The sequence below is a fragment of the Cydia strobilella genome, chromosome 4 (genome assembly GCF_947568885.1).
Source record: "Cydia strobilella chromosome 4, ilCydStro3.1, whole genome shotgun sequence".
NCBI lineage: Eukaryota > Metazoa > Arthropoda > Insecta > Lepidoptera > Tortricidae > Cydia > Cydia strobilella.
Window position 1 is genome coordinate 11,720,187 of NC_086044.1, and position 26,175 is coordinate 11,746,361.

At 36.8% G+C, this 26,175-nt stretch overlaps 1 protein-coding gene across 4 annotated transcripts; it reads right to left on the reverse strand.

Moving 5' to 3' along the window:
* Nucleotides 1–1,069: 1,069 nt before the first annotated feature.
* LOC134740622 (rho guanine nucleotide exchange factor 7) lies at nucleotides 1,070–26,165 on the reverse strand. Of its 4 annotated transcripts, none has more exons than XM_063673155.1 (10): nucleotides 25,888–26,161; nucleotides 25,480–25,697; nucleotides 24,871–25,033; nucleotides 24,101–24,319; nucleotides 23,065–23,263; nucleotides 22,002–22,223; nucleotides 21,348–21,560; nucleotides 17,169–17,436; nucleotides 16,885–17,085; nucleotides 1,070–1,399 (listed from the first exon to the last, which is right to left on the reverse strand). In XM_063673155.1, exons 2-10 carry the CDS (start codon nucleotides 25,661–25,663, stop codon nucleotides 1,143–1,145), a joined length of 1,926 nt encoding a protein of 641 aa, XP_063529225.1. In that variant the 5' UTR covers nucleotides 25,664–25,697; nucleotides 25,888–26,161; the 3' UTR covers nucleotides 1,070–1,142. The 4 variants fall into 4 exon arrangements, with proteins under 4 accessions (XP_063529225.1, XP_063529224.1, XP_063529228.1 ...); XM_063673154.1 differs by lacking the exon at nucleotides 1,070–1,399 and adding an exon at nucleotides 15,172–15,655 and having other exon boundaries at nucleotides 25,888–26,165; XM_063673158.1 differs by lacking the exon at nucleotides 1,070–1,399 and adding an exon at nucleotides 16,353–16,498.
* Nucleotides 26,166–26,175: the final 10 nt, after the last annotated feature.

Sequence of the window (26,175 nt, forward strand, 5' to 3'; positions counted from 1 at the left end):
GGGGGAATGGTCATTTTTTGCCTATTTTCTTGAATAACTTCTAAACTATTTACTTTAAAATTATAAAAAAATATATTTGAGATTCTCACAAAGAGCTTTTTCATTTGATATGTAACACGATATAGTTTGACAAACTTTATTTTTTAATTTTCTCGTTTAACCCTCAAAAGTGGCCCCCGTGTTTAAAATTAATATGTTTACGTTACATGTCCATCTTTGGGTCACAAACTTACATATGTGTACCAAATTTCAACTTAATTGGTCCAGTAGTTTCGGAGAAAATAGGCTGTGACACACGGACAGACAGACAGACGGACAGAGAGACAGACAGACAGACAGACGCACGAGTGATCCTATAAGGGTTCCGTTTTTCCTTTTGAGGTACGGAACCCTAAAAATGATATGCACAGAATAAGCCTCAATATTTGACCCTTAGCTTTTTTTAATTTTTAGTATTTATAGCCTGGAGTGGACTTTGTTACCATCCCTGCTCTCTCATAACATAATGACAACTTTGTTACCTTAAAAAAAAATTTATACTTTGGTTACAAGGTATCGTTAGTGCAGCATTAAAATGCGCTTTATATTGATATACAATTAAACGTATTACATAATTTACAAATATAAAAATCAAACACTTTCTTATAGGGACAAAAATACCTGCAGTAAAAAGAAAAAAAGCGGCCAAGTGCGAGTCGGACTCGCGCACCGAGGGTTCCGTACTTTTTAGTATTTGTTGTTATAGCGGCAACAGAAATATATCATCTGTGAAAATTTCAACTGTCCAGCTATCACGGTTCATGAGATACAGCCTGGTGACAGACAGGCGGACAGCAGAGTCTAGTAATAGGGTCCCGTTAGCACAGTGCGGGTTGGGGACTTCACACACACACCAATATTATAATAATATTATTATTTTATATTTATTGAATTTCTTATTTGAAAACACTCAAAAGCGAATCTTACCAACAATAAAACCTAGATGGATCGATTTTTCGCCCTCGTTGGCCTCTGGTTTAAAAATTAAATCGAATTAGTACTTTACAATCAATGAAATAAAAAGTCTGACTTATAAAATAATACATTTATTGTTAATATAATACTTATTACAGGTATAAGCAGTCATTGGATTAATTAATTAATTAACATTTACTTTCCTTAACATCTTTTAAATTATTGTTAGATTGTAAAGCAGCAATGGCAAGATTTCTTTCTTGTTTCTCCTCATTCAGTTGCAACTGCAAGTTCTTAACGTCCAATTTGAGCGTTTTTATGTCGTTTTGTAATCGCATAACAACGGCCCACAAGCTCGGCGACCCGTGCGCCGCAGTCGGGTGTGCAGGCAGGGACGGCGACCTCACTAGAGCTTCAATCGTCAATGGGCTCTCGTCGTCGCATTCTGGAAACAAAATTGAAACGTAACGGAATACAGGCTTTCATCTTTTTGCCTATTGTCTAAGTAATCATTGAATACCCACCTTGCAGCAGCGTGTAAGTTCGTGGCAGAAAGGCAGTAAAATTAAGTGTCCTAAACCATCTGTGATTTATTATTAGAGGATGGAATGGACACAAGTAGTAGGTATAGAAAGTTCCCCAGCGTGATATTTGTGTTCATCAGTTTTGTGGGGTGTATTAAACTCGGTGTAAACTTACTTTTCATAATTATAATTACTTGATAACTTGCGTTGGCAAAAAATAATAATTATCAGTTATTTCAAGTATTATATGGATTACATATACTTATCCAGCAATATAACTGCTGGTAGTGTCGGCACAAGTAGGTAGAACAGTGCCGAATTAGGCGGATTTATCAGACAGTTTGACTTAGTCATGTAGTTATCTACTAAATGAATTAATACCGATGTGTGAAATATTAAGTTGTTGAGGTACTAAATATTATATGTTAAGGTAGAAAAGTTGTAGTTTTATATTTTCTAAAAGTTTATTTCATATAATTTGCTCGAAAAATAAATTATAAATTAGTTACTATAATACATATATAAGCATAATTGCCGTAAGATAAACATTTTTAATGCAACACTGTATACATATTAACGATATTTAATAGAATCTTAATAGGTAAATATACTAACTGCAGTTTTTCAAACTGCCTAAAACATTGGTTGACAGGTAGAACAGTTATATAATTAATTAATACACATAAATAAAACAGTTACACAGGACAAAAAATACATAAAATATTTAGTTTTGGTGGATTTTTTTCATCATAGGCCAGGAAATGAATGCTCAAAAAAAGTTATAGAGGGAAATGCTTGGAACACAATTTCTGACTTCGTAGCTTTGTTGTTGTTCGTGTTTGTCCTGTGTTGTGTGTTTGTTATTATATCTCGGAAACTATGCGTCTGAGCGACATGGCCACTCATACAAAATGAAAAGTGATTTAATTTGTTACAAGTTTTATTCAGTCAAGTTTTTCGATATCTTGAAGGTTTATTTAGGGCTCTCATTTTTATCTCGATCGTCTACAGGAGTAAAGCTGCCAGGCCGAGTTTGGTATCGTTTTCTTATAAATCGGGGGTGCTGAATTCATTTATGGTATCAACATTGACACCATTCCCAAGTAAAAACAAAATTTAAAAAAATGCTTTATTTTTTAACTCCTCTTCACGCTTAAACCGCTGAACAGATTTCGTTGAAATTTGGTATAGAGATAGTTTGAGTCCCGGGACAGTACATAGGATAGTTCTTATAACCAAAATCAACTTTTGAGGGTATATAAAGTAGGGTGGAAGTTTGTATGGGGAATCAATAACCGCTGAACCGATTTAAATAATATTTGGGATGGTCTACATGTTTGATTTAGTTGAAAATGATACCAAACATGACTTCAACCTCAGGAATTCAACTTCAGCGAAGAAGCTGAATTCCCCTCACACCACATTTCACACTTTCAAAGTATGATTTTTGAGATAAAAGCTATCTTATGTCCTGTCTCGGGACTTAAAACATTTCTATACCAAATTTCAACTAAATCGGTTCAGCGGTTTAAGTGTGAAGAGGAGTTAAAAAAAAGGTATTTGTTTATGTTTTTACTTCGGAACGGTGTCAATGTGATACCATAAATGAATTAGGCACTCCCGATTTATACGAAAACGATACCAAACATGGCCTAGTAGCTTCATTGATGTAGAGTAGACTATCAAGATAAAATTTAGAGCCCCAAATAAACTTTCAATAGAGAATATCTCGAAAACTATTCAAGATATCGAAAAATTTGACTGAATTAAACTTTAGCAAATTTAATCAGCTTTCGTTTTGTTTAAGTAGTCATGTCGCTAAGACGCAAAGATTCCAAGACATGTGAAAAACCGAAAAAATTAACCTTCAAACCCCCCTCTTCCCCCCGGCACCAGGGTTACGGTCGGGGACTTTTGATAATTTTGTTCATCTCCTAACTACGCCAACCAAAGTTACGTAGTCAAAAATTGTGTTCCTAGCATTTTCTTCTTATTGCTTGGCCTATAATGGTTTCAGTAACTAGGAATTTTTTTCTTACTCATTACCAGTGGTAACTACTGGGATTTTTTCCCCAGTAGTTAACACTGGTAAAAGGTAGGATTTTTTTTCCATTAGTTACCACTAAAATTTTATTGTAGTATTGTATTAATATAAAATTTAACAAATAATTAAAAGTCGAGTGGGTGTTTCAGTAATGTGCCTTAAAATAGTTATTTGTTAGACAAGGGTGCAAAGTTGTATTTTACCCGCGAGTGTGGAATTGAAACATGACCAAGCGAAAGGATTTTATAGTTGAACCACGAGCGAAGCGAGTGGTTCTAAAATAGAATCCTGAGCGTAGCGAGTGTTTCAACACACGAGAAGTAAAATACATTTGCACCCGTGTGTAACACAAAACTTTTCCCCTCACTATAGCGAGGAAAGTGCAACATCCACAGGCGTTAGATCATCTTCATCACTGGAATCACTAAATTTTTTACGATATTATAACAGAAAACACTAGAAATTCTGATTTTTACGTGAGTCGGTGAGAAGAACAGTAAAAATTTTGTTGACAATGTTGACATTTCTGTTCTGACGTATGAAATGTCAACGATGCGTTTTGAAATTGCATCGACTCAACTTGTGCGTTCAGAATTATATTTAACATCATTATAAAAAATCTAACGTTTCTTATGGAATTTTAAGGTTTATGACTTAAAATTATTAAATAAAGCTAAATTTGGTATTTTTTATTAGATTCTCAAACCATTTATTTAATGATAATTAATATCGAACGAACCATTATTATGAGCGTTTTTCGTTTTGTTATCTGTCAAGCTACTTAAACACGCTCCATCCAAGGTCAAATTACTTTCCCCACTAGTGGATAAAATGCGTTTTTCCCCGCTTGTTTTAAAGGATAATAGACGGCTTTCCGAGCTAGTGAGGGGAAAAAGATTAAAATTACCTAAAATAAAAAACAGTTTTACCGGTACAAGTGCAAAAACTAAATTAGTCAATGTGAAATTAACGTTTGGATGAAGTTTATCTTATTAATTGTAATTTGGATAATTACACGAACGAGCGAACAACACAGTCAAAAACCAACTATTTTTGATCACTTTAAGGCAGTTTACTGGAACACTAATCGACATATCATTATTTATTAAAGTATTCTAGATTTATACTATACTATACTGTTTTTATTAGTTTTGATCTTTAACAAAATTTTGGTGGTAACTACTAGGAAAAAAAAACCACCTTTTGCCAGTGATAACTAAGTGGTAAAAGGTGGGAAAAAAATTCTCAGTTTTTACCACTGGTAACAACTTGGTGGTAACTAGTGGGAATAGCCCAATAAAGTCAATAAGAACAGTTTCGCACTTTACCTATGTCTTTTTGCACCAAATTTTTAAAGCAACGCTACGAGTAAAATACAAGGTGTGCATTTTATCTAAAAAGACATAATTACATTAGTACACCAATTACAAAACAATTCAACAAGACACTTACGAGTATGATGATCGCATTTCCCGAATGTCTTAGATATTCGAATCTTTGTTATTTTCATTCATGTCATGTCATTATATCCATGTTAGAAACACAATCACCATACTAGTCCAGGGACGGGGAAAGTAAATTATAAGTATTCCTGACTTCAATTTAAAGACAACACAACGTCCTTATTTGATCTATTTGAGATTACATGAAACATGTACCTACCTAGAAGCATTAATAATAAAACATACGGATATTAGAGAGAAATCAAGAAACTTATTGAACTTACATTTTGTAAGTTAGAAAGGTCATAATTAAAAACTGTACACGATAAAACCCGGCCACGCATGAACTGGTATATATTGTACCGAATGGACATATTCAAGCAGTTATTTTGTTTAAATAATCTGTATATATAGTATTATATTAAAAATACAGTCATATTACATTGCATTGGCGTGTGTGTGTGTGCGTGATTTTTAAATTTATACTTGTTCCAATTCATGACTACTTATTGATGAGTGTTAATATTAGTTTTTCTTTAAACGTCGTAATCAACATAAAAACCTACTGTTAATGTAAGAATACGAAAAATATACATATTTCATATTTTATTACTTACTTCTTCATCATTATAACACGTTTATTTTTTTATATTGAATATTGTAAAACCGTTCTTAATAAGTTGTCTGAATGGAACGGAATAGCTATGGAAGGTAGAGGTAGGAATAGCTGCCGAAACGCCTGTCAAAGAAGAGGTGCGTTTTCATACTGCAAGCATGTTAAGTTTCCAAAGGCGACATTCGATATTGTTTTTATTCCTTACTTGTTGTTTTTCTTATTTTTTCGCAACTGTATTAAAAAACGTAGTTCGATACACGTGCGGAAATATCTCGGTACTCGTGAAGTAATGACATACTTTCCGCACTAGCATCGAAATATACTATTAAAAGCTGTTTTATGCACATTAGGATGTCATCTTACCAAAAAAAAAACTTTCTGAAACTCTTTTCTACTTGAGGTACTCAGGAAGACTTTCTAATCCAAGCACTGAAAGTCGTCTTTGTATGGGACGCAGTTTTTTGTCAAAAAGTCGAATTCACCAGTTAAAACACCTCAGAACTATCTAAATATGAATACAATTAGAAAAATGTTAGTTATTCTAAAAATATATTTTAATAAGGTATGATTTGGCTTATATAATTAAAAATAATAGCAGCGTTTTACCTTACAATAAAACGCCTATTAAGCGAAATACCTTATTTGAAGCCTATATTTTAATATTTGAGAGAGCGATGCAGTTTGTCAGTGACGAGCGGTTCCGGTTCATGATTGTGCTGACATCTACCGGCATGTTTCCACTTTACCAATTTCAGTTTTAACCCCCTCCAACTCCACCAGCGACCGTGGCGTGCGGCCTCGGATTTAGTTCATTGGGTCTCAAAATATACCATAATAAAACAAAGTTGCAATATACCACTTACCAAAGGGTTGAGTTCATTTATTATTCCGATGTGTAATAAAACAAAGACATACACTGGTATCACTGGTATGCACTGGCATTGAACTGTAAAGACAGTAGATGTTGCTATTTGCATATTGCATGGTATAGGTTAAAATGCAGCGTGCCAAAAGTACCCTCAACGGGCATAATAAAATAAAAGTGATGTGGTTTATTGCAACTGAGTGTTGTAGCCACAGGCGAAGTTAAAAATATAGGCTTCAAATAAGGTATTTCGCTTAATAAGCGTTTTATTGTAAGGTAAAACGCTGCTATTAAGCTTCTGTACCGTTATTTGAAGCCTATATTTTAATATTTGAGACGTGTCTGTGATCGCCTGGTGGTCAGAAAACGCCAATGTGACTTATGTGACTCATTTATACTCATAAGTGAAACTGGTGGAAACAACTAGTACAAGTGCACTTAACAATCCGGGTACATGGATGAATGTGAAATAGACTAATGGGCTAAGTGTGAAGTGACATATTTTACTACACCTAATTATTTATAGGTGGGTAATTAGGGTTGTCAAAAACTGAATGTATATAGATATCAGTATGTTTATTAAAAATTATTTCTGACAACCTTATTATATTTTATTTCATCCATCCCACAAATGTATTCAGGCCATAATTTGTGTTTGTATTCTTTTTCAATATTTATTATTGTATTCAACGTATTTACCTTGCAACGAGGAAAATAAACCTTGATTGTTGAAAATTTTAAGTGTCATTTACCCATGTAATAATACCCGACATTAGTAATGATAAGGCAGGATACAATTTATTTTACAGGCACCCAAAAACGAGTTTTCAATACATTCCTCCGAGCCTCACTTGTTTCTTTTTAAAAGTCTTAGTATTTGAGGCAGGTAATTAACATGTAAAGTGCACTTGTCACCACATTGTAAACGTGATCAGGGCTTTCGGTCAATCAATTAAAGGATTAACTCATTAGCTACCATTATTTTCTAGCTATGGTACAATCTTGAATAACAATTAGATCGTGAATGATATTATGTTGACAAGTTAATTTCGGTAGGGCTGTAACAACTTTCTGTTGCCCATCTGAAGGAGTTACCTCAGCCAGGTACCCAACATGAACTCTCTGTCGTTGTGTAGGTACAGTGCTCAGCAGCTGAGCCTCAGCTATTCATAATGTGAATGCCCTTGTTATAGGTATATACATTTTGTATAAAACTAAACTTTTCTATGATAGTCGCTATGTTGGTAAAGCCTAACTCCACAGAGTATTCCAAAATATTCTAGGGCCTAAGCCCATACTAACCAACCTATTATGTGGTTTTATTTTATTACACGAGCAATAATTAGAGCCGGTATGGTAAGTATAATATTAATCCGAGAGCTGTATTACCGCAAGAATAACAGTAAGATGTTCCTCTCATTACTATTTGTGAAAATATGTAACATCCTGCAAGATGTATATAATATTAGTATATTAGGGCGTACGACATATATAACTTAACTTGGCCTTTGGTTTTAGATTAAACACGTAGTGACCGTATCTGATCAAAGTCATAAGCAAGTGCTGTATTATTGGTAATAAAAACCCCGTAAATTCCGGTTAACCAGCTACAACAACTGAATCTAAGCTCTGTCCAGAGAATTGCTCTTCCGCTTGGTTCTTTGTGCCGTTTGATATTTTACACATTAGGTACTCTGTTTGCGTTTCTGTTTAGCCAAGGTTTGGCCCGTGCATAGACGACAGATCTGCGTAGTGTTTCAAAACAAATATTTGCATTCACATAAATTCAACCTATAACAGCCATGCCACCCGGAAGACGGCTACAAAGCTAGGGCGTTTTGTCTACAACAGCACCTTATTTCGGGATTACTTGTACTACCCGTAGTGCAAGCTCAAGAAAGAGCAAGATATATTTATATATAGATTATAGATTTAACTGATGTTATTATCTGGCGGGTTAGGTAGGTAAGGTCAATGACCTTCGCGTGTAAAATGATCAGCCTTCAATCATTTGGCATTAAGCACCCTTCTTCTTTTTATGTTTTTGAAGAGAAACGAAAGAAAGATAGTGATGTAGCTTTCAAATGAAGTGCCTTAGTGTCAAACGTGATTTGAGCACCAATTCAACCTGCCGCCTGGGCTATGGCGCAGGCACCTAGCTTTAAATCTTATCAACCCTCTATGCCTCTATATTAGGATGATTTAAATAATAGTTATCTGAGTGAGCTTACTGATTCGCGCATGTATTTGTACCATTCTCACAAAGCTAATACTGTTTTTAAATATTGTTACCAAAAACAATAAATATGGGAGGAATTTCACCGGACACCATTAATGAGCATTAGTACAGTAATAACCATCGAGATTACCTTATTACTGCTTCCTGAGTAATTTTTAGCTTTTGATATTTAGAAACAAACTGACCGTTTTTTATATTGTTGGATTTTAACCCATTGATACATGTATGTAAATTCTTTCAGCTTATTAACTTAAGGGATTGGATCAGTTTTCCAGAAAATGACCTTTGTCCCCATTCCTTAAAAACGTGCGAGCCTGCGAGGGCTCTGTTGTTAACCTGAAGTTGTCTAGGGAATCTAGGACATTTATATCATTAACGTGTGTTATTCATCTGGATTGATAAACAAAATGGCTTTGTTTCATTTGGACTGATACTCTGAGTAGATGAGTTGCAATGTGAGAGTCATACACATTTTATACATATAGTAATTTGATTACCTCGTTCACGTCTTTCCTGAAGACAATGCAAAGTTAAGGGAATCTAAAGTTAACTTCTTACAATGCACCCTTGCAGGTGGGATACATTGTATCAAACATTTATAATTATATGCAGAGAAGGAACCTTTCTCTTAATGTTTTGACCCACATGGGATTAATCCCATCATTTAAATGATGAATTTTTGGCCTGAGCCAGTCAAGAGTAATGTATTTCTACCTTTTAATGAATGAATAAACTGAAAATGAATGAAAAATTTTTACAACTTCAGGCACTAGTGGCCCATTAACTTGCAATCGCAATGACTTGCATCATATGTGGCGCCGGGGCGGCCCGCTGGTTATGACAAACAAAATTAAATTTTAAAATTTTAGTTCAACGATTAGTATCATGAACTTTATAAAATCGTGACCTTGGCCCTGGCATAGGAATTACACAATTATTTGCTTGATTGAATGAACCGCGTCTGAACCCACTTCTAACCTAATCGATTGGTTTGTTAAAAACGGGGTTCATGGTGCTTATGGTGGTTTCTAATCTTACTGCCCTAAAAGCCAGTTAACCCACTCAATGCCAGAGCGAACTACGCGTTGCTAGCGTAGCTAATAACACGAGAAAAACAGTATGTAGCGAAAAGCGTCTTCGAAAGGGAACCCGCCTAGCGGGTCGCTGGCAGTGAGTGTGTTACTTATTTTATCTTTTTAGGGTCTTATAATATTAAGACTTAGGGTCTCCCCGGGAGAATTTAATGTTTATTAGTGAGGTGTGTTTTTGCAGCAAAACGAAAGTGTAAATAATTTCTCAAATGCCTTGCGTAGGCAGAGATTTACATGGAGGCGAATCATTTTTACACATTGAAAAACATGTATACTTGTATCATATTTGCTTTGTAGTAGCAATATTTGGTTAATAAACTCCTGAACTAATTGCTACGCGCTTGCACAGCAGGCTAATGTATATTGCACGCCTTGCGCAGGCATGTTGTATGATATTAATATACCTAGCTTAAACAGTTTTAGTGTAACTGTAACTACTAAAAACCCAGTAACAACAGTTCCAGAACAATGTCCAACTATTAGCTTTTCGCCCAATGACTAATCATTTTTACACGCCTTACGCAGGCGGTAATAAAAGGTCTTGGCGTTTGGAGCCATGTTGATTGTATTATACCAGTGTTATAGTATTTTGCTTCATCTACTAGCTTCTCATGATAATGAAACTCGCACGCCTTGCGCAGGCGACGGGTCTTCAGCTGGCTAAATAATAATATTCACACGCCTTACGCAGGCAGGAAATTTTAAGTATGTTATTTGAATTCTAAAGCATAGCACAGCATAGCTTATCAGCACATATTTTAATAAACTTTTCGGCAATACCCGCTTGCGCAGTGGGTAATTGCTGTAGTATTTAGGGCTTGGCGGATATCCATTACATAAGTTACGTTATGGTGGTAAATTTCTCCACACCTTGCGCAGGTGGGAAATCTTAGAGTATGCTAAGTCAACAGAACATAATGCACCGTTGTACTACTCTGCTTATGCAGCAGGAATGTATGCCTTGTGCAGGCAGCGGCTCCGTAACCACCAGACCTCCCAGCCTCAATTACGTTACTCAGTTTTTTCACAAGAGTTATTGTTATAGCAAAGGGTAAAATAGTGCCCCTCCTGTATGCTGTTATACATATACATATATATACGAAATCAACATTTTGTATGTATAAAAATACTTATTAACCAAAATTCATAACAACACAAACTGGATAGAGATACCTCAGTTTTACATACAAGAGTTTCACTTTCCAATCCAAACAGCTAAGTATTTATTGTTAGGTACAAAACCCTTAATTGAAAATAAAATTCAAAGGTGCTGACGGTACCGTGACTACCGTGCAACCAAAGTTGGCAATACTTAAGAGAAAACTTTCCAAAGACTATAGACACAAAGATCGAAAAGGGAGGTTTTCGATGTAGGTTTGTTAGTTACCTTTCGCTCTTCAGAGCGGAAATAGAAGCCCAGCGACAGCTGGGCTTCGTCGACTTTAAGGCAGATAGGACCCTAGTTTGGAAGCGACTAGAGTAACTGTTTAATGGTGCCAATACCAAATATGGCATTTCTTTATTTTTGTGATATTTCGATTTCAATGCAAAGGAAAATAATTTTTATTACAGCAGCACAGTACCAGAAAATGTGGAAATGCACGGAAAATATCAGGTCATAGGTATATCTCACTATCATTAACACTGTAATTACTTTAGCCTAAAAATACTAAACGCAAACACACAGTGATTACTTAGCATAAATTACGACGTCATAGAGCGCGTCTGTTTAAGACCTTTGAAATTAGGCAGTTCTATTTTGAAATAGAAACCGTTATAACCTCCCTTTCGGAGGACACTAACACGGAGGCCTATAAATTGCCATTTTCACTTTTTCAAGGGCCTGTTCCGTGCCTTAAGACGAATCGATTCACGGTAAACAAAATAATATAAAAGTCGCTTACTTACGGCGACCGCTGCGCTGCGCTCGCGATGTGAATCGATCACGTGTCAGCTTCTCTAAACACGTTAACGAACCCGAGCTGTCCGTCAAATGTTTTAAATTTAAATTATATTAATAATCGAACGGTAACACCGTTTAAAAAAAAATACTTTTAATTAGTACTTACAAAAAATTCTAAGAATTTAAGAATTTCTAAGAATTTTTGTAGTGAACCGAACGTTCAGACAAACAGAACGCCAATGAACTAAATCCGAGGCCGCACGCCACGGTCGCTGGTGGAGTTGGAGGGGGTTAAAACTGAAATTGGTAAAGTGGAAACATGCCGGTAGATGTCAGCACAATCATGAACCGGAACCGCTCGTCACTGACAAACTGCATCGCTCTCTCAAATATTAAAATATAGGCTTCAAATAACGGTACAGAAGCTTAATAAAATGTTTTTAACATGAGAATTTGGTAAAGTGGAATATATAAAGCTCAAAGTCACAGACAACCTAATGTTATATTGTTCGTAATTTTATTATGTAGTTTGATAATGACAAATTATCAAAAAAAGTGCTGCTTGAAAATGCACATTCATTTAAAGATTTACCATATCATGCGTGGCCGGGTTTTATCGTGTACAGGCTTTATACCTTATCTACAATTTAACTGACCAATGCGCAAGCAAAATGAGGTTACAGAAATCTCAATAGTTCATTTATTTGGATACACTTAACAACTAGCGAATATATCACGAGTAGCATCTATGCGGCTACAGTGCAAGGATTTGTTACGTGATAAAGAAAAGATATAGTATTTTCGTTTTCCGGCACTATTAGACATGCGTTGGATAACTTAATTATAAAGATATAGTATTTTCGTTTTCCGGCACTATTAGACATGCGTTGGATAACTTAATTATAAAGATATAGTATTTTCGTTTTCCGGCACTATTAGACATGCGTTAGATAACTTAATTATAAAGTATCACATCCCGGTTACTCCAAAATATCATAAAATTACAAACAAGTTAAAAATATTTACAAGCCCATGATTTATTTTTGATCACTATCCCTGTATCAACACGAATAAAAAGATCAAAAATGTAACAAACATGTTTGACCTTCTTATCCGGACATGTTAAAAGCCAAACATTTTTGCTCATCTATGCTACTGTCTAAAAGTTAGTTAAGAGTCCCCGGCAAGCTCGGTTCTCCATACAAACGTAGTTACGCTCTCTTTTTAAAACGACTTGCTAGATTGCTCTGAAACTTTGTACTTACAATAAGATAAGGTATATTTATCTAGGTCTGTAATTAGTTTATGTAGCTTCTGATACCATAGTGAAAAAATGGTCTGGTCGCATAATATGTCATATTTTTAATTGTCATAACACTTTATGCATACAATTGTGTCATAAAAAAATTAGTCAGAATTATTGCCGAGCTTGCCGGGGACTCTTAGAGTCCCCAGAAAGCTCGGCCGAATTTCAGGAATTTGAGTTATATCTAGGTCTGTAATTAGTTTATATAGCTCCAGTTTATAAAACAAACGAAATAGAGCAAAAACGAGTTTTGTATGCAAAACTTAAGTTCGCTCTATTTTTTTAACTATGGTATCTGAAGCTACATAAACTAATTACAGACATAGATATACCTTATCCTATTGTAAGTACAAAGTTTCAAAGCAAACTAGCTACTCGTTTTAAAATGAGAGCGTAACTATGTTTGTATGGAGAACCGACCGGGGACCCTTAAAGTAGTAGTTTGCAGCCCAAGTAAAATAAAGTGGAGATGTATCAGGCTTCAAAGTTTTATAGAAAGCAGTTACCTATCTATATAACAGTGGGTAAGTTTTTTTAATTAAACGAGTATATTAACAAATTAAAATTCATTACATTAAAGAATTGGTAAGATTCATAATGTTTGAATAATATAAACAAGCATTATATACATAGATGAATATTAAATTCGTTAAGCTGCTATAATTGCCTTCTTTAGGTACAGGCTTGATTAAAATACTTAAAATGTTTTGCCAGGTAGATTATGCCACAGTAAAAAAATATTTTTATACACCTCAGATTTAACATCGCATGTAGCATATTTATAACGATAAATTTAAAATAATTTTCTAATTTTATTTATAAAAAGCGTCAATCCATATTATATAGGTACGCATTATCTACATTGCAACAAATTCGGGCATAAGAACGATTAACAGAGTTAGGTATTTTGCAACATTGCAGTTGGCACTGCTGTAGTCTAGTGGCCGCGTATTTACATACACGTTGCACGGTTGCAGTGGCGCGTTCGCGTTCAATATTTAACGAATAACACGCCGCGCCGCGGCGCGCCGCCCGCCGGTGCTCTGATTACCCACAGCAACACCTAATGTTTACTCATGCTTCTATTAGGTTAGGAGGCACCTACTCTTGAGTACCTACGTGTAGGTATACTAAGGTCAATTATACATTTTATAAGGTGCGATAGGAATTACTTGGATTTAATAATAAAATATTCGTAAGCATTCTCCGACACATTTTGAACATACAAAATTTTATTATATTTATATTAGGTCTGGGAAAAAATGTTTCGTATTTTATACGACGTGCGAATGGGATGCAGTGCTAAGCGTTTAACGGGCGCTAAAAATCTTAAGGTGAGGTTTATATAGGTTTATATTTAGACTTAGTTTTTACGTAAACAGATTCACTTTCTAGTGAGGAACGTTACACAGCACGAAAGGCTCAATATAGCACTAAATCATAAATATAGTAACGGCGGGCGGCTGCCACTGCTCCCAAAATAGTCTCACCTGAGAAATGAAACTGCGGGCCGTTTTGGATACTGACGCAATTTTTATAAAGCTTCACCTACCATGTCACACCCTAAAACCGGGACTACCGACTACTCCCAACATATTAGTAAAAATACCTAATATTCTACACAATTCAAGGCATGCATTTTATATTATTACATCCAATATGCACCATAAATTTAATTATCTATATAATACAATCAAAAAGCAAACCTATAAAATTAAATTGATTTGTAAATCTAACCTAATAATAATATTAATAATACTGCACTCGCTATAGTAATATATACGCGTGTTAAGGCGATATATAACAAGCTGCAAAAGAAAATAAGACGATAACTTTTCAAAAATATACTTTTCTGACTAGAAAATGTAGTATCTTTTACTATGCTAAATTAGAACCCGGTAGGGTTCGACCCGTCTTATTTCCAATTTGAATTAAGCTCATTTTTTTAATATCGCTTTCGTTAAATCATTACAGAGCCACATCCATTAAAAATAATGGTACGATTAGAATCAATTTCTCACAAGTCCTAAATAAATGTCATTAGTATGAGTCATCGTTTAGTAATAGGTAATGTTAAAAATGGGTCAATGTTCACGCACATTCATGTAACTTTTAATGATGGATTAATTAAATGAGAGACGCCTCACGAGGACCAAGGTCAAAACGACCGAAAAAGAGAATGACTACTTGTGTCAGTCGAAGTGGTGAGATTTGGTGAGTTGTTTGACGAAGGATCCGCAGCACCAAGTGGAGGAACGCGTCGAGCGTGCGGCGCGGGGAGCGACGAGCGGGGCGGGCGCGGGCGCGGGCGCGGAGGCGGGAGCGACCGCGCGCAACGCCGCCGCGAGGCTCGGGTGCGACCCGCTGCGCCGTTCCCGACCCTCGCACAGCTTCTGCCTGCGCTCCTCTGAACATTCCCATAGATTTGGGTTAGAACGGTTCATCTGGAACTTGCGTTCCGAGAGCAGCCTCCTCGTTTCGGGGCCGCGGTACAGGTAAGTGTCGGCAGCTGAGCTTTTGTTACGCTTCACTTTCGAAGACTTGCTGCAGCCTACGTAGTCGGGGGTCTCACTTCTTTGGACGATAGGCAATTTAGTGTAGTTATAGTGAAAAATGTTAGAAGCGGGTGCGTGATATTGTACTTTACCAAGAGACAAGTGACCGCAGTCCACTGCAGGTGCGATATAAAGGCAGCCGCATGTAACAAAATAGAAAGTTTCAGACCACCGTGGCACATTAATACACCTGGGTTAATACATGTACTTAGATGCTGGGTGCACAACAGAGCACAGTTGGAACCAAATGTATCGGTTGCATATCAATGTGCTCGTTAGTTACGTCGATTAGGTTACAAAATGCATTAATAATATTATGATTTCTATTTATATTATATTTTTTATAATTATCTTTAATGTCCAGTGGTAAGAAGAGAAAAATGTGATGAATTGCTTATAATATATACTAGTATCTAGTATTTACTAAATAGTTTTATTGAGATTCATAATACGAGTATTTTTAACTTCTAACTAGACTAGAAAGCCGTTTTGTACTGGATTTTAGCATTAATGGATTTTCCTAAATAGGTACGCCGTAAAAAATTATAAAATAATATTCCTTTAACAATAATTTGTAAGTATGAGTATAACAGTAAATCACTATATAGAGTAGTAAGAAAAGTTAGTAAAGCATGCTGCAACCCCATGCAATAAAAAAATCTGTGCTCACTTAGGATAAACAACACGTAGGTATGTATAGAGTAGATACTATAGATTACAGTAAGTGTTGACGTATGTAAATAAATAAATAAGAGTGTCAATCGTTTAACAACACCAACAACAAAATGTCGAACAAGATAAAGGTACAAGCGCTACTTTTTATGACTAGCGTTACGAGTATATTTGGTTTAGGGTGTTGGTTATTACACATCATTCTAAAAACCAACTGATAATACGGTTTCTTGACTTGGCATGTCTCCTCCTTGTAGCCTCGAATATCTCCAGTGGTATATTGGGTACTGCATAATAAAATGTACAGCAATGTTAGTAAAACCCTTTACTAGTATTAGATGTTAGGAAACGGGTAGCATAACAGTTGTTGTATAAATTAACAAACGTTTGTCCAAATTAAACTGAGTTTTGTTTTGTCCAATACGCATACAAGTTTCAGGAAATTATTAATTAGTGCAACGTTAATACTCGTGACAAACACAAAAGGTACTTGGAGACTTCATTAGGTAGGAAATCACAAGGCAATCGGGAATAACTCGAACAACACGCATCACGCACTCCAGTCAGTCATAAAATTTGAGAACTACAGAATCCAATTTTTTAGTATCACAGACGCAAAACACCTAATGTATTTTTTCTGTCCAGTATGATTCGAATGAAACGAGATACTCACCAGAACTTACAGCATTTCTACAGCGTGCCGAAGTGCAATAGGCTTCGATGACCTTAAGAATAAGAGCGTCTTCTTCATAGGAATTTGACTTTCGTTGGTGTGGTGCATACGGATGCGTCGGGCCTATGTTCTCGTCGGAGCCCACCGTGAAGGATTGCGGCCGCAGGGGCGGCGCGGGGCGCAAACATGTTATACTCCATCCTAAATTAGACATTTGATATCAGTTCAAACAAATACATACTTCTTTCTATCAAAAAAAAACAAGTTATTTTACATTCACCTACCTTTATTGCTGTAGTTCGATCCCGCCGTGTCGATGAAATCAACGGATGAGAATTTTTTACCGATAGCATTTTTATTTGGTTTGGCAGGCGACTGATCAATAGAGTCGCAAGAATTTAAAAGCCAGCGGGCCGACTGATTTTTTTGTTTACTTTTTGACGATTGCTGGGTATGCTGCGAATAGCTTTGATGGTTGTTGAATGAGTGTGATCTTTTGTGGCTTGTTAGACCTGACGATAAATCAGGGTTATTGCCGTCTGTCATGGCCATCTACAAAAATAATAAAAATATACATAAGTTCTTCAGTCCAGCGGTGTCAGCATGGTTGCATTTTTATCACCTGTCACTATGCCTGTCACTGTCGCACTTACATACTTGTTAGAACGTGACAGGCATGGTGACAGGCGATAAAAATGCTACCGTGCTAAGCCCGCAGACTAAACATCCATATCTATTTTAAAAATACCACACAATATCTAATTTACATAATCAGGCTAAGTGAGTGTTGCTTTAAAATCTAAACAGAATAGTTAGAAAAATGACAGGTCATGTCAGAATTTGCGAACTTGTTTATTTTAAATTGGAATATTGTAATGTCTCGACAGTTCCATTATCGTTTACCGAGTATTCATCAACAACATCCGCTCAACATCTATTTAAAGCACACTTTATAGCCCACATTTGTGACCCGGCTCCAACTCAGCTGAAATCTCAGTGCCTAATACGTATTTATATTTTTATTACGGTACTCAAACGTTTCATTTTATACGATCGCTTTTTAATTTTCTAAATATTTTATGGACCCAGGTTCAAATGGACTTCCAATCGATCGCATTCACTTCGCATTGGTAGGTACAATCACATAGTACTTTATACATTTGTACCTCTAGTGATACAGACACAGGTATACAAGCATATCCATGCACTTTTCTTAAATTGTTAGTAAATGAGGTATCTAGTTGCAGTGGCAGGTTTTTTTTCAGTTAGTAAGATGAATAAACACAGGCAAGGATGATCTAGTAAAGCACTGCAACACTGGGGTAACTAATGACAGCATTAATGGTTAAACAACTTCAAGGCCGTAAGTATTATTATTTTCAAACCAGTGATGTACAAACAGTATCTCTTTACAAAAGTATTATCCTTGCCTGAGTCGGTGACCACTGTTATGGGTAACTTTGCTTTCATCCACCAATGCGCATACAGGTCCGAACGATACACCATGAAGCCATTCTTTACTTCAGTTAAATCCTTTTGGGATTTAGATAAGTCCTCGCTGCGAGATCTAGTTTTGCGAGTTGACGTACTTTCTCCCCTTTTTGCTTGGACCTTTCCTTGATCAAAAACACCACAATTACGACGTTGATTCACACGAGACGGTCTATCAGTTTTCATATCGTCACATTCGGGCTTCTCCCTGAATATACGCATGTGGTAATGTAGGCTGGGTTTTGTACGCTCCGTTATATTCAAGGTACTCCATTGACAAGGTACAGGCTGTCGAACATTCTTTGGAATCTCTAGATGGGTACTGGGCTGGCGGTAGATACGTGGTGGAGGCTCGGGTTTTAATTTGATTTCCGGCACATATCGGTCGATGTTATGACGAATGGACGTCCTTTTAATTTGTGGCGATGACACAGGCGGGGTGGCTGCATACGTAGAAGTCGTGTAGATATTTGACGAATCCATCACGTCAAGACTGGTTTCCGACGTCACACTCGTCACGCAAGAAGTTCTAGCCGTAGAACCGAAAGGAGATGTGCATCTACATTGATCTTCGAAATTAGCTGCCTCTATTTCGGACAGTGTTAAATTTTTACGGCGGTCATCGAAAGTTCCCTGCGACAAATTGTCTATAATTTTTTCATGTCCATCAGAGTCATTTCCAGTGCTTCCGCCAGCATATTCATGTAAATTCAACTCGGGAGACGCTAAGTTGCAGCTTCCGACCACTCCTGAATCCGAAGATCTCGGGCTAGGGCATAAAGACCTATTACAGCATTCACACTTCTTGCATAATTTATTTCCGTCGGACTGTGAACTCATCCTTTGAAGTGTGGGTTCATTATTTTTACAAAAGCTTTCAGTTTCCACCATTGACTTCGACATTGAACGCCTGATTCTTTTATCAGAATTAAGAGAATGCTTACGAAAAGGAACATCGGTATTAAGGTTCATGTTAATTACTTTAACATCCTCTTCTTCGTTTCTAAACATTGGAGGCGGATCAATGACTGGATGATCCGGGTAAATAAAATCGTTACAGAGTTTTGGGGATGGTGGTGCTATTTCTTGCAATATGTCTGTTATTGAATTTTCTTCGACCATATCTCGCGAATGTGTTTCCTCTGTAGATTTCCATAGCTTTGGGACGGAATCTTTTCTAACCTTAATGGGAAAGCTTTGCCTCGTAGGAACAAAATCATAATTTTCATATCCTATCGTATTCATTTGAATATCCTGATCAATGTTTACCAAATCTTCACATGCCATATAAGGTCTCGCTTCAAAAGAAGAGTTTTCTGTACTTTCTGAATGTTGTGCAGGTAGATATCTGTCACAATTCTGCATACGTTGGGATTTTTGTAAATTAGTGTCTTCAGGGCTATTCACAGATTGAAAAATATTCGTGTGGGATGGAATTGAAAAAAATATATTTTTCGTACAATCTCCCCTAATTAATTCGGGCTCCTCGAGGTTTATATTATTTGTGCTATCCATGTAGCGGACGTAGCCATAATTACTTCCCCAACTACTAACAGAGGAAGCAGTTCTAGGGCTAGTAATATCCTGAGCATTTTGCCTCAGCATTCTAGGGCAGGCCAGATCATCTATATCGGCGCAACTAGAGCTTGTATATGACTCAGTGGTGTCAGATTCCCTCTCACTATCGCTATCCGACCCATCTGTTTCGGTGCCAACAGTCCCGTCATTTTCTATTCTTAGCCTTATATGGTTCTTATGTTTTCTCATTACGGGTATTCCCGTTAATTCAAATGCTTTTGCCCATGTTCGCTCATGTAACAATTTACGCAACATTTGTCTAGTGATAACCTTTTTCTTAACTAGTCTCGCAAAATATTTGGTAAGTGAATAGTAAGGTGATGCAGACGGGTAACTGGGCGGTGGCAAAGTCACGTGGTAAAGGCTTCGACGGCTAGAATTGATGCTAGACAGCGCCCCTTCAGAAGGAGAACGGGTCAGCTGTGTAAAACATCATAAAAGTACCTTAATATGGAAATTTAAACAATACTTATTATGTCTTCACGGTCATCCGTAACAGTAGCAAAGTAGCCAAAACACATACTGATCCGTTCAGGCGCTATAGCCCTGATAAGACAATGGGGTTGGCAACTGTCAAAGGTTTGCAGAGATGGCACCATCATAGCTTGCCCCTTTTTCTATGAGATTTGGCTTATAGGCCTGGCATCCAGGGCATTAAAAAACAAAAATTTGACACAATTCTAGGAATTGACAGGGCAAACTATGCTGGCGCCATCTACTAAATATTTCGACCGGCCAACCCCATTAGCGCTATCTCTAATCAAAATTGAATGCAAACCTTAAATTCTTTATCTTGAAATTCCATTTTCAAAATAATTTGTTTTGAGATATCGCTTTTTGGCTTACGAGGGTGGCATAGGGGTTATGGCTCCTCTACACTATCGGCGATGATAGACGATGACTGGCCGGCAGCCGGCACGATAGTGTAGAGGACATACTCGGCAAGCCCCGTCAGTCGTCGTCTATCATCGCCAATGATCGCCTGCGACCCGTGAGTTGTCGGTTTTTTGGGCACGCATCGAACGGAATCGCCGGGTGATTGCGTTGTACAGGCGATCATGTGGATGCTTGCACGATGATCTTGCCGATGATAGACGATAATACTAACGAAGATTCTCGCCGATAGTGTAGAGGAGGCATTAAGTACACCAAGGACAGTGTGTACCGCGCCGCGGCTATGAATGTATTAATCCTGACCAAGGACTAAAAGATGTTCGCTTCTAGTCACAAAAATAAATTAGTCAAACCGGGATTTTACATACATAATATACATACATAGATCCTCTTTTAGAGGTTATCTTGCTTGCGTATGAAAGATATAGAATGTATCTTGCTACTTTTAAGTAACATGGGGTACCTACAAAATCAAATAAAAACTAAATGAATATACTTACATGTGGCAGCGATTGCGGCTGACCAGGTTCATGAGCAGGACTATTGGTGTTCGAATGTTTTTGCAACAAACTGACCCAGTTGTCGGCCTCCGCTCGCGTCTGACACACCGCTACTATGGTGTCTATCATTGGACCACTAATTTCAAATGCATTCTTCCTTGTTTCGGAGTCGTCCAGTTTGCAGACTGTTATGCCGGTGAGTGGCAGACAACCCTAAAATAAATTCGGGATGTTCAGATGCCACAGTAAACATGATAAAAACTAATATTTATCAATGAGAATGTTGTGCGACATCTACTAGCAAGAAAGAGGTCCCTGTATGTTTTGGAGTATAAACTACAACATATCTTCGTTGTAACGTTTCAGGAATTTGAAAGCGCCTCCTTTAAGCTGCTTTTCCATTCGTAAATCTCAGACATCTCAGTTCGATTGGACAATCATCCTGCTTTTCTACCAATTACTAAAATTTCAGATAGGTTTAACAAATTAGAGAATTCAATACTAGCCATGGTTTTCCAATCCCTGACCTAGGAGAACGAGCTTGCCCGCAAGCATGTTAATGTACTAGTGAAATACATTTCACTGATATTTGTGTAACAATAAAAAAAACCGGCTATGGTTTACACCTGAATCATAGTTTAATATTCAACTTACCTCATAAACAAACGCCGACACCCTCTTACTAACGGACAGCAAAAGAAGCGCCGAAGGGAAAAGCACGAGGTACCGGTCTTGGTGCGAAGGGCCCACCGCTACACTGCCCATGTGCAAGACATCGCCTAGTGCGGCTAGTTCGCCACCGGGCCATCCGCGCACTTCTCCTGTTACTACTTGGAGCTCTAGCTCTTTTTGCCGCCGTAACGCTGCGCAGCCACTCTGAACCGAATAAATAAAATAATTGGAACTTTCAAAGGCCAAAAATTCAATGGTAGTCTGTGCGGAAAGAGAAGAGTCGTGGAATACTTAGGTATAAGGGAACTAAAAGAATTAGATTTTATTCAGGGACCATAATTTTATAATATCCGCAACCCAGGCTTAGTCAGGTATACAGAAACACGCTATCAGCTACAGGGAATTCTATGACTCTTCTCTTTCCGCACAGAGTCTAAAAATAAAACTTTAAAAGGAGCGTCAGTTGCGATCCTAATTGCGTAAGTAAAACGAGTAAAAATGGGATATTTTTGAAACTTTTCATTTAAGTAACTTCACAATTTCACATGTGTGTTTGTTTATATGCCGCGTCAGAGGGGCATTTGGAGTTAACGCACATGGTGGATTTTTATGCCGATTAAACTTTGTGGTTTGTTATTGTGTTGCGTTGCTGCGTCACTCTCGTTTGACATATTGAAAAAAAAAAGAGATGCTACAACAGGATTGCATAATCAGTTAACCACCGTTCAGAATAGGATACCTACCCATCCTACCCATTCAGACTTTGGGTAAACTGACGTTTGGGGGTGTGTATTTAATCAGATTAACGCGACATGGTACAAATCTTGCACATTTCATGCATTAAAGTAGCTTTTATTTTCATTGTTTCCTCATTTCTTGTAGCATAACTTGGATAGTTCAACACCAATAAACAACTGAAGTGCAATGTGTGTCGCCCTGTCTGGATGCGCCTCGTGAACATGTTGCGTCAGCTCTTGCCATGTCAAGGTACTTGCTGAGCCGACAGAATGTCTTAAATAGGCCCGCGGTTAACACTAATACATACAGCAATGTCTTTGTAAACAACTGAAGCACGATGTGTGTCACCCCTGTCCGGATGCGCTTCGTGAACATGTCGCGCCAGCTCTTGCAGCATCGCCGGGTACTTGCTGAGGCGACGGAATGGCTTGGACAGTCCTGCTGTTAGTACTAACACTCCAGGGCATACGGCACCGGCATTCTCCATCCATGTGTTCAGTTCCTCCCTAAAAATTGAGGGGATTAAGGTGTTTGTCTCTTGTTCAACCAGTGGCTATAAAACCGAATAGCGATCTTTTAAATGTGCAAGCTGCTGATTAAAATCATTATGTTAAATTTAAAACAAAGCATTAAGCCAAACAGTATAGAACAATAATAAACGTATATTAAATATTTTTATTTATTTATTCTATATTAAAATCTTACATTAAATCAAACAGAAAAGTGCCGTGAAACCCTATCAGGTTTGTATCGACACTGCATTCGTGGATACATTTTACATTTAAACATTGGTGTGATACATAGGATAAACAAAAATTATTTGAAGTTACAAATGAGATTACTTAATTACAAGAAATAAAATTATAGGCGGGTAAAACTAAATAGCTCCCACTCAAGTACACAACCGGCCGTGAATTCTTATCGCTGAGCGACTTACGTGTCAAGAAAGTCGTAAGCGACTCAGGTTTTCCTAAGCGTATGACATTAGTTTAGTTTCGTTTCATATAAAATCAGTCATTGATTTCAGATATGATTTATTAATTCAAATAGTACTTGCAGTAATAAATACTTTTGATATGAATTCTTTTTGTACTGAGAAGGATAAAACCACAGAATACATAATAGTACTAGGTACAGAAGATTCACTCCCTAACAAAACGCGTCTACTACGTGCAAGACGGCGCAAGCGCGTGCAGGCATCCGTTCTATAGCATTGTGCGGAAATTACTATGACAAAACCTCAAAATTGAGGTGGCCACAAGTACTTGTAGCGACACGACGAAATCGTGGAGAGACACTCCTGATAAAAGTCACTATCCAATCCTTGAAAATAATTGACTTACTTGTATTTGTCGAGGATGCACACTGCTTTAGGATGACCAGCACAGTATGTTTGATGCACTGATTTTATCTTTGGAGCCCATTGTAAGAACAGGCCACCCACCCGCTGGTCTGGGCCTGTTTTGGTTGCACATTCTTCTAACAGGGAAAGGAACTGTTCATGAGTTTGTAGCACCTCATTTATATTGCCTGTCAATTGCTTGAATTCATCTCTTGTTAGCCTAAAAATCAATTATATGCTTTGGATTTTGTCATAATTGCTACACATAGTTTAACTAAGTGTAAAATAATTTTAGTTAAACATACCATACATGTAAAATAAATATACAGGCATATTCTCATTTTAATAACAGGTTAGGAATTAGATCTGGATCAGATATGGATCGGATCTAATTCTTAACATATTTTTAAAATCAGCATTCGCCTGATAATTAAAAACATGCTTACTGTTAACTTACAACTACTTATTGCGCTTTGTTATTAACAGATTATTAAATTTATACAATAAACATAAGGTCCATACAACCAAATGTGAAACCCAAACTAGAGGTTTAAAAGTTTGGTGGCCAGCAATAATAATTATGTTCCACAACAAAGGCTGCAAAAATATTTTGGCACAATCTTGTAGTGCAATAAGAGTGTTCCCTATTTTTGCAGCCTTTGTTGTGTGAGATATTATTGCAAATAACTGTACACCCTGTACTCTTGTTCCATTTGTACCGTTTTAAGCTTGCTTGGTTAATTAACGGAATTAATATATTTGCTTGCTTACATGTCACTATTCTCCAGGGGTTGAAGGAAATTACTGGCCAGCCCCTGCATCTCCGCCACATGTGCCTTCTCTGAATCAATGATGTCTTTCAGGACAACATTTCTAAATGCTTGAATTTCAGATGCTGCTCTAATAGGAGATGTAGTTAAAGATCCAGCTTGATCTAAAATAAATATAATATGAATTGTTTAGTATTAAAGTTCAACAGAAAAATATTTTTCATGTATATTTTTAGGGTTCCCTACCCCAAGGGTAAAAACGGGACCCTATTACTAACTCATCAGTCCGTCTGTTTGTCTGTCACCAGGCGGTATCTTATGAACCACCATAGCTAGACAGCTGAAATTTTCACAGAAGATGTATTTCTGTTGCCGCTATAACAACAAATACCAAAAAAGTACGGAACCCTCGGGGGGTGAGTCCAACTCGCACTTGTCCAGTTTTTTTTAGTATTTACTGGCATACATTACATTACATACACATATATACATTAACTTAACCTACTGTAAAATAAACAGCAAAAGGAGGATATTAGGATTTCATATTGTTAAACAAAAGATTATATTGGTGATTAAAATTGCAATAAAGATCTCCAGAAAAAAACATTACCTTTACATTCTGTAACATAATTACTAGGGAACCACCCAGTGGTTTCCCCTAAGGTTCCTTCCCACCAGCCCCCTTCCTCCTTCTGAGTAACTGTGATAATATCACCCTTTTTGAAACACAGTTCGTCATTATTCTTGCCTTTGAATGAGTAGATTGCTTTTACTAAGCAACTTTCAGTTGACATTGTGTAGAAACTCTAGCACCATGTTATAAATTTGCTGTAAATACAAACGACAGACAAGACCTAAGAACAACAGAGTTAAGACAGAAATGGTAATAGAAGATGTAACTATTAAAAAGACCTTTTTATCAAAAATAAATTCAAGGTAGCATTCACGCTACTAAACCAAGTAGGTATTACAAAGTGGCAAATTGTTGAAAAGTTAATATTCCGCTGTTGTTACTTACTGATTTTAGAATGTCCTCTTTGCTTTTGGTAGCATAAAACACGTAATTACAACAGGATGTCAAACAATTTCCGGAATTTGCGAGACGACAGAAGGGACCAAAATGACTTATGGATTCTGGTTCATAATTACACTGACTTGTGAACGATGATATATTTAAACATAACACTTATTGCTTCTACTTAAAAATAATGGATAACTGAAGAGGACACTTATAAAATTGATACAAAAAGACAAAAAATATTTTATCACACACTACTCTCCGCTACACTAATATGACTTGACTTCC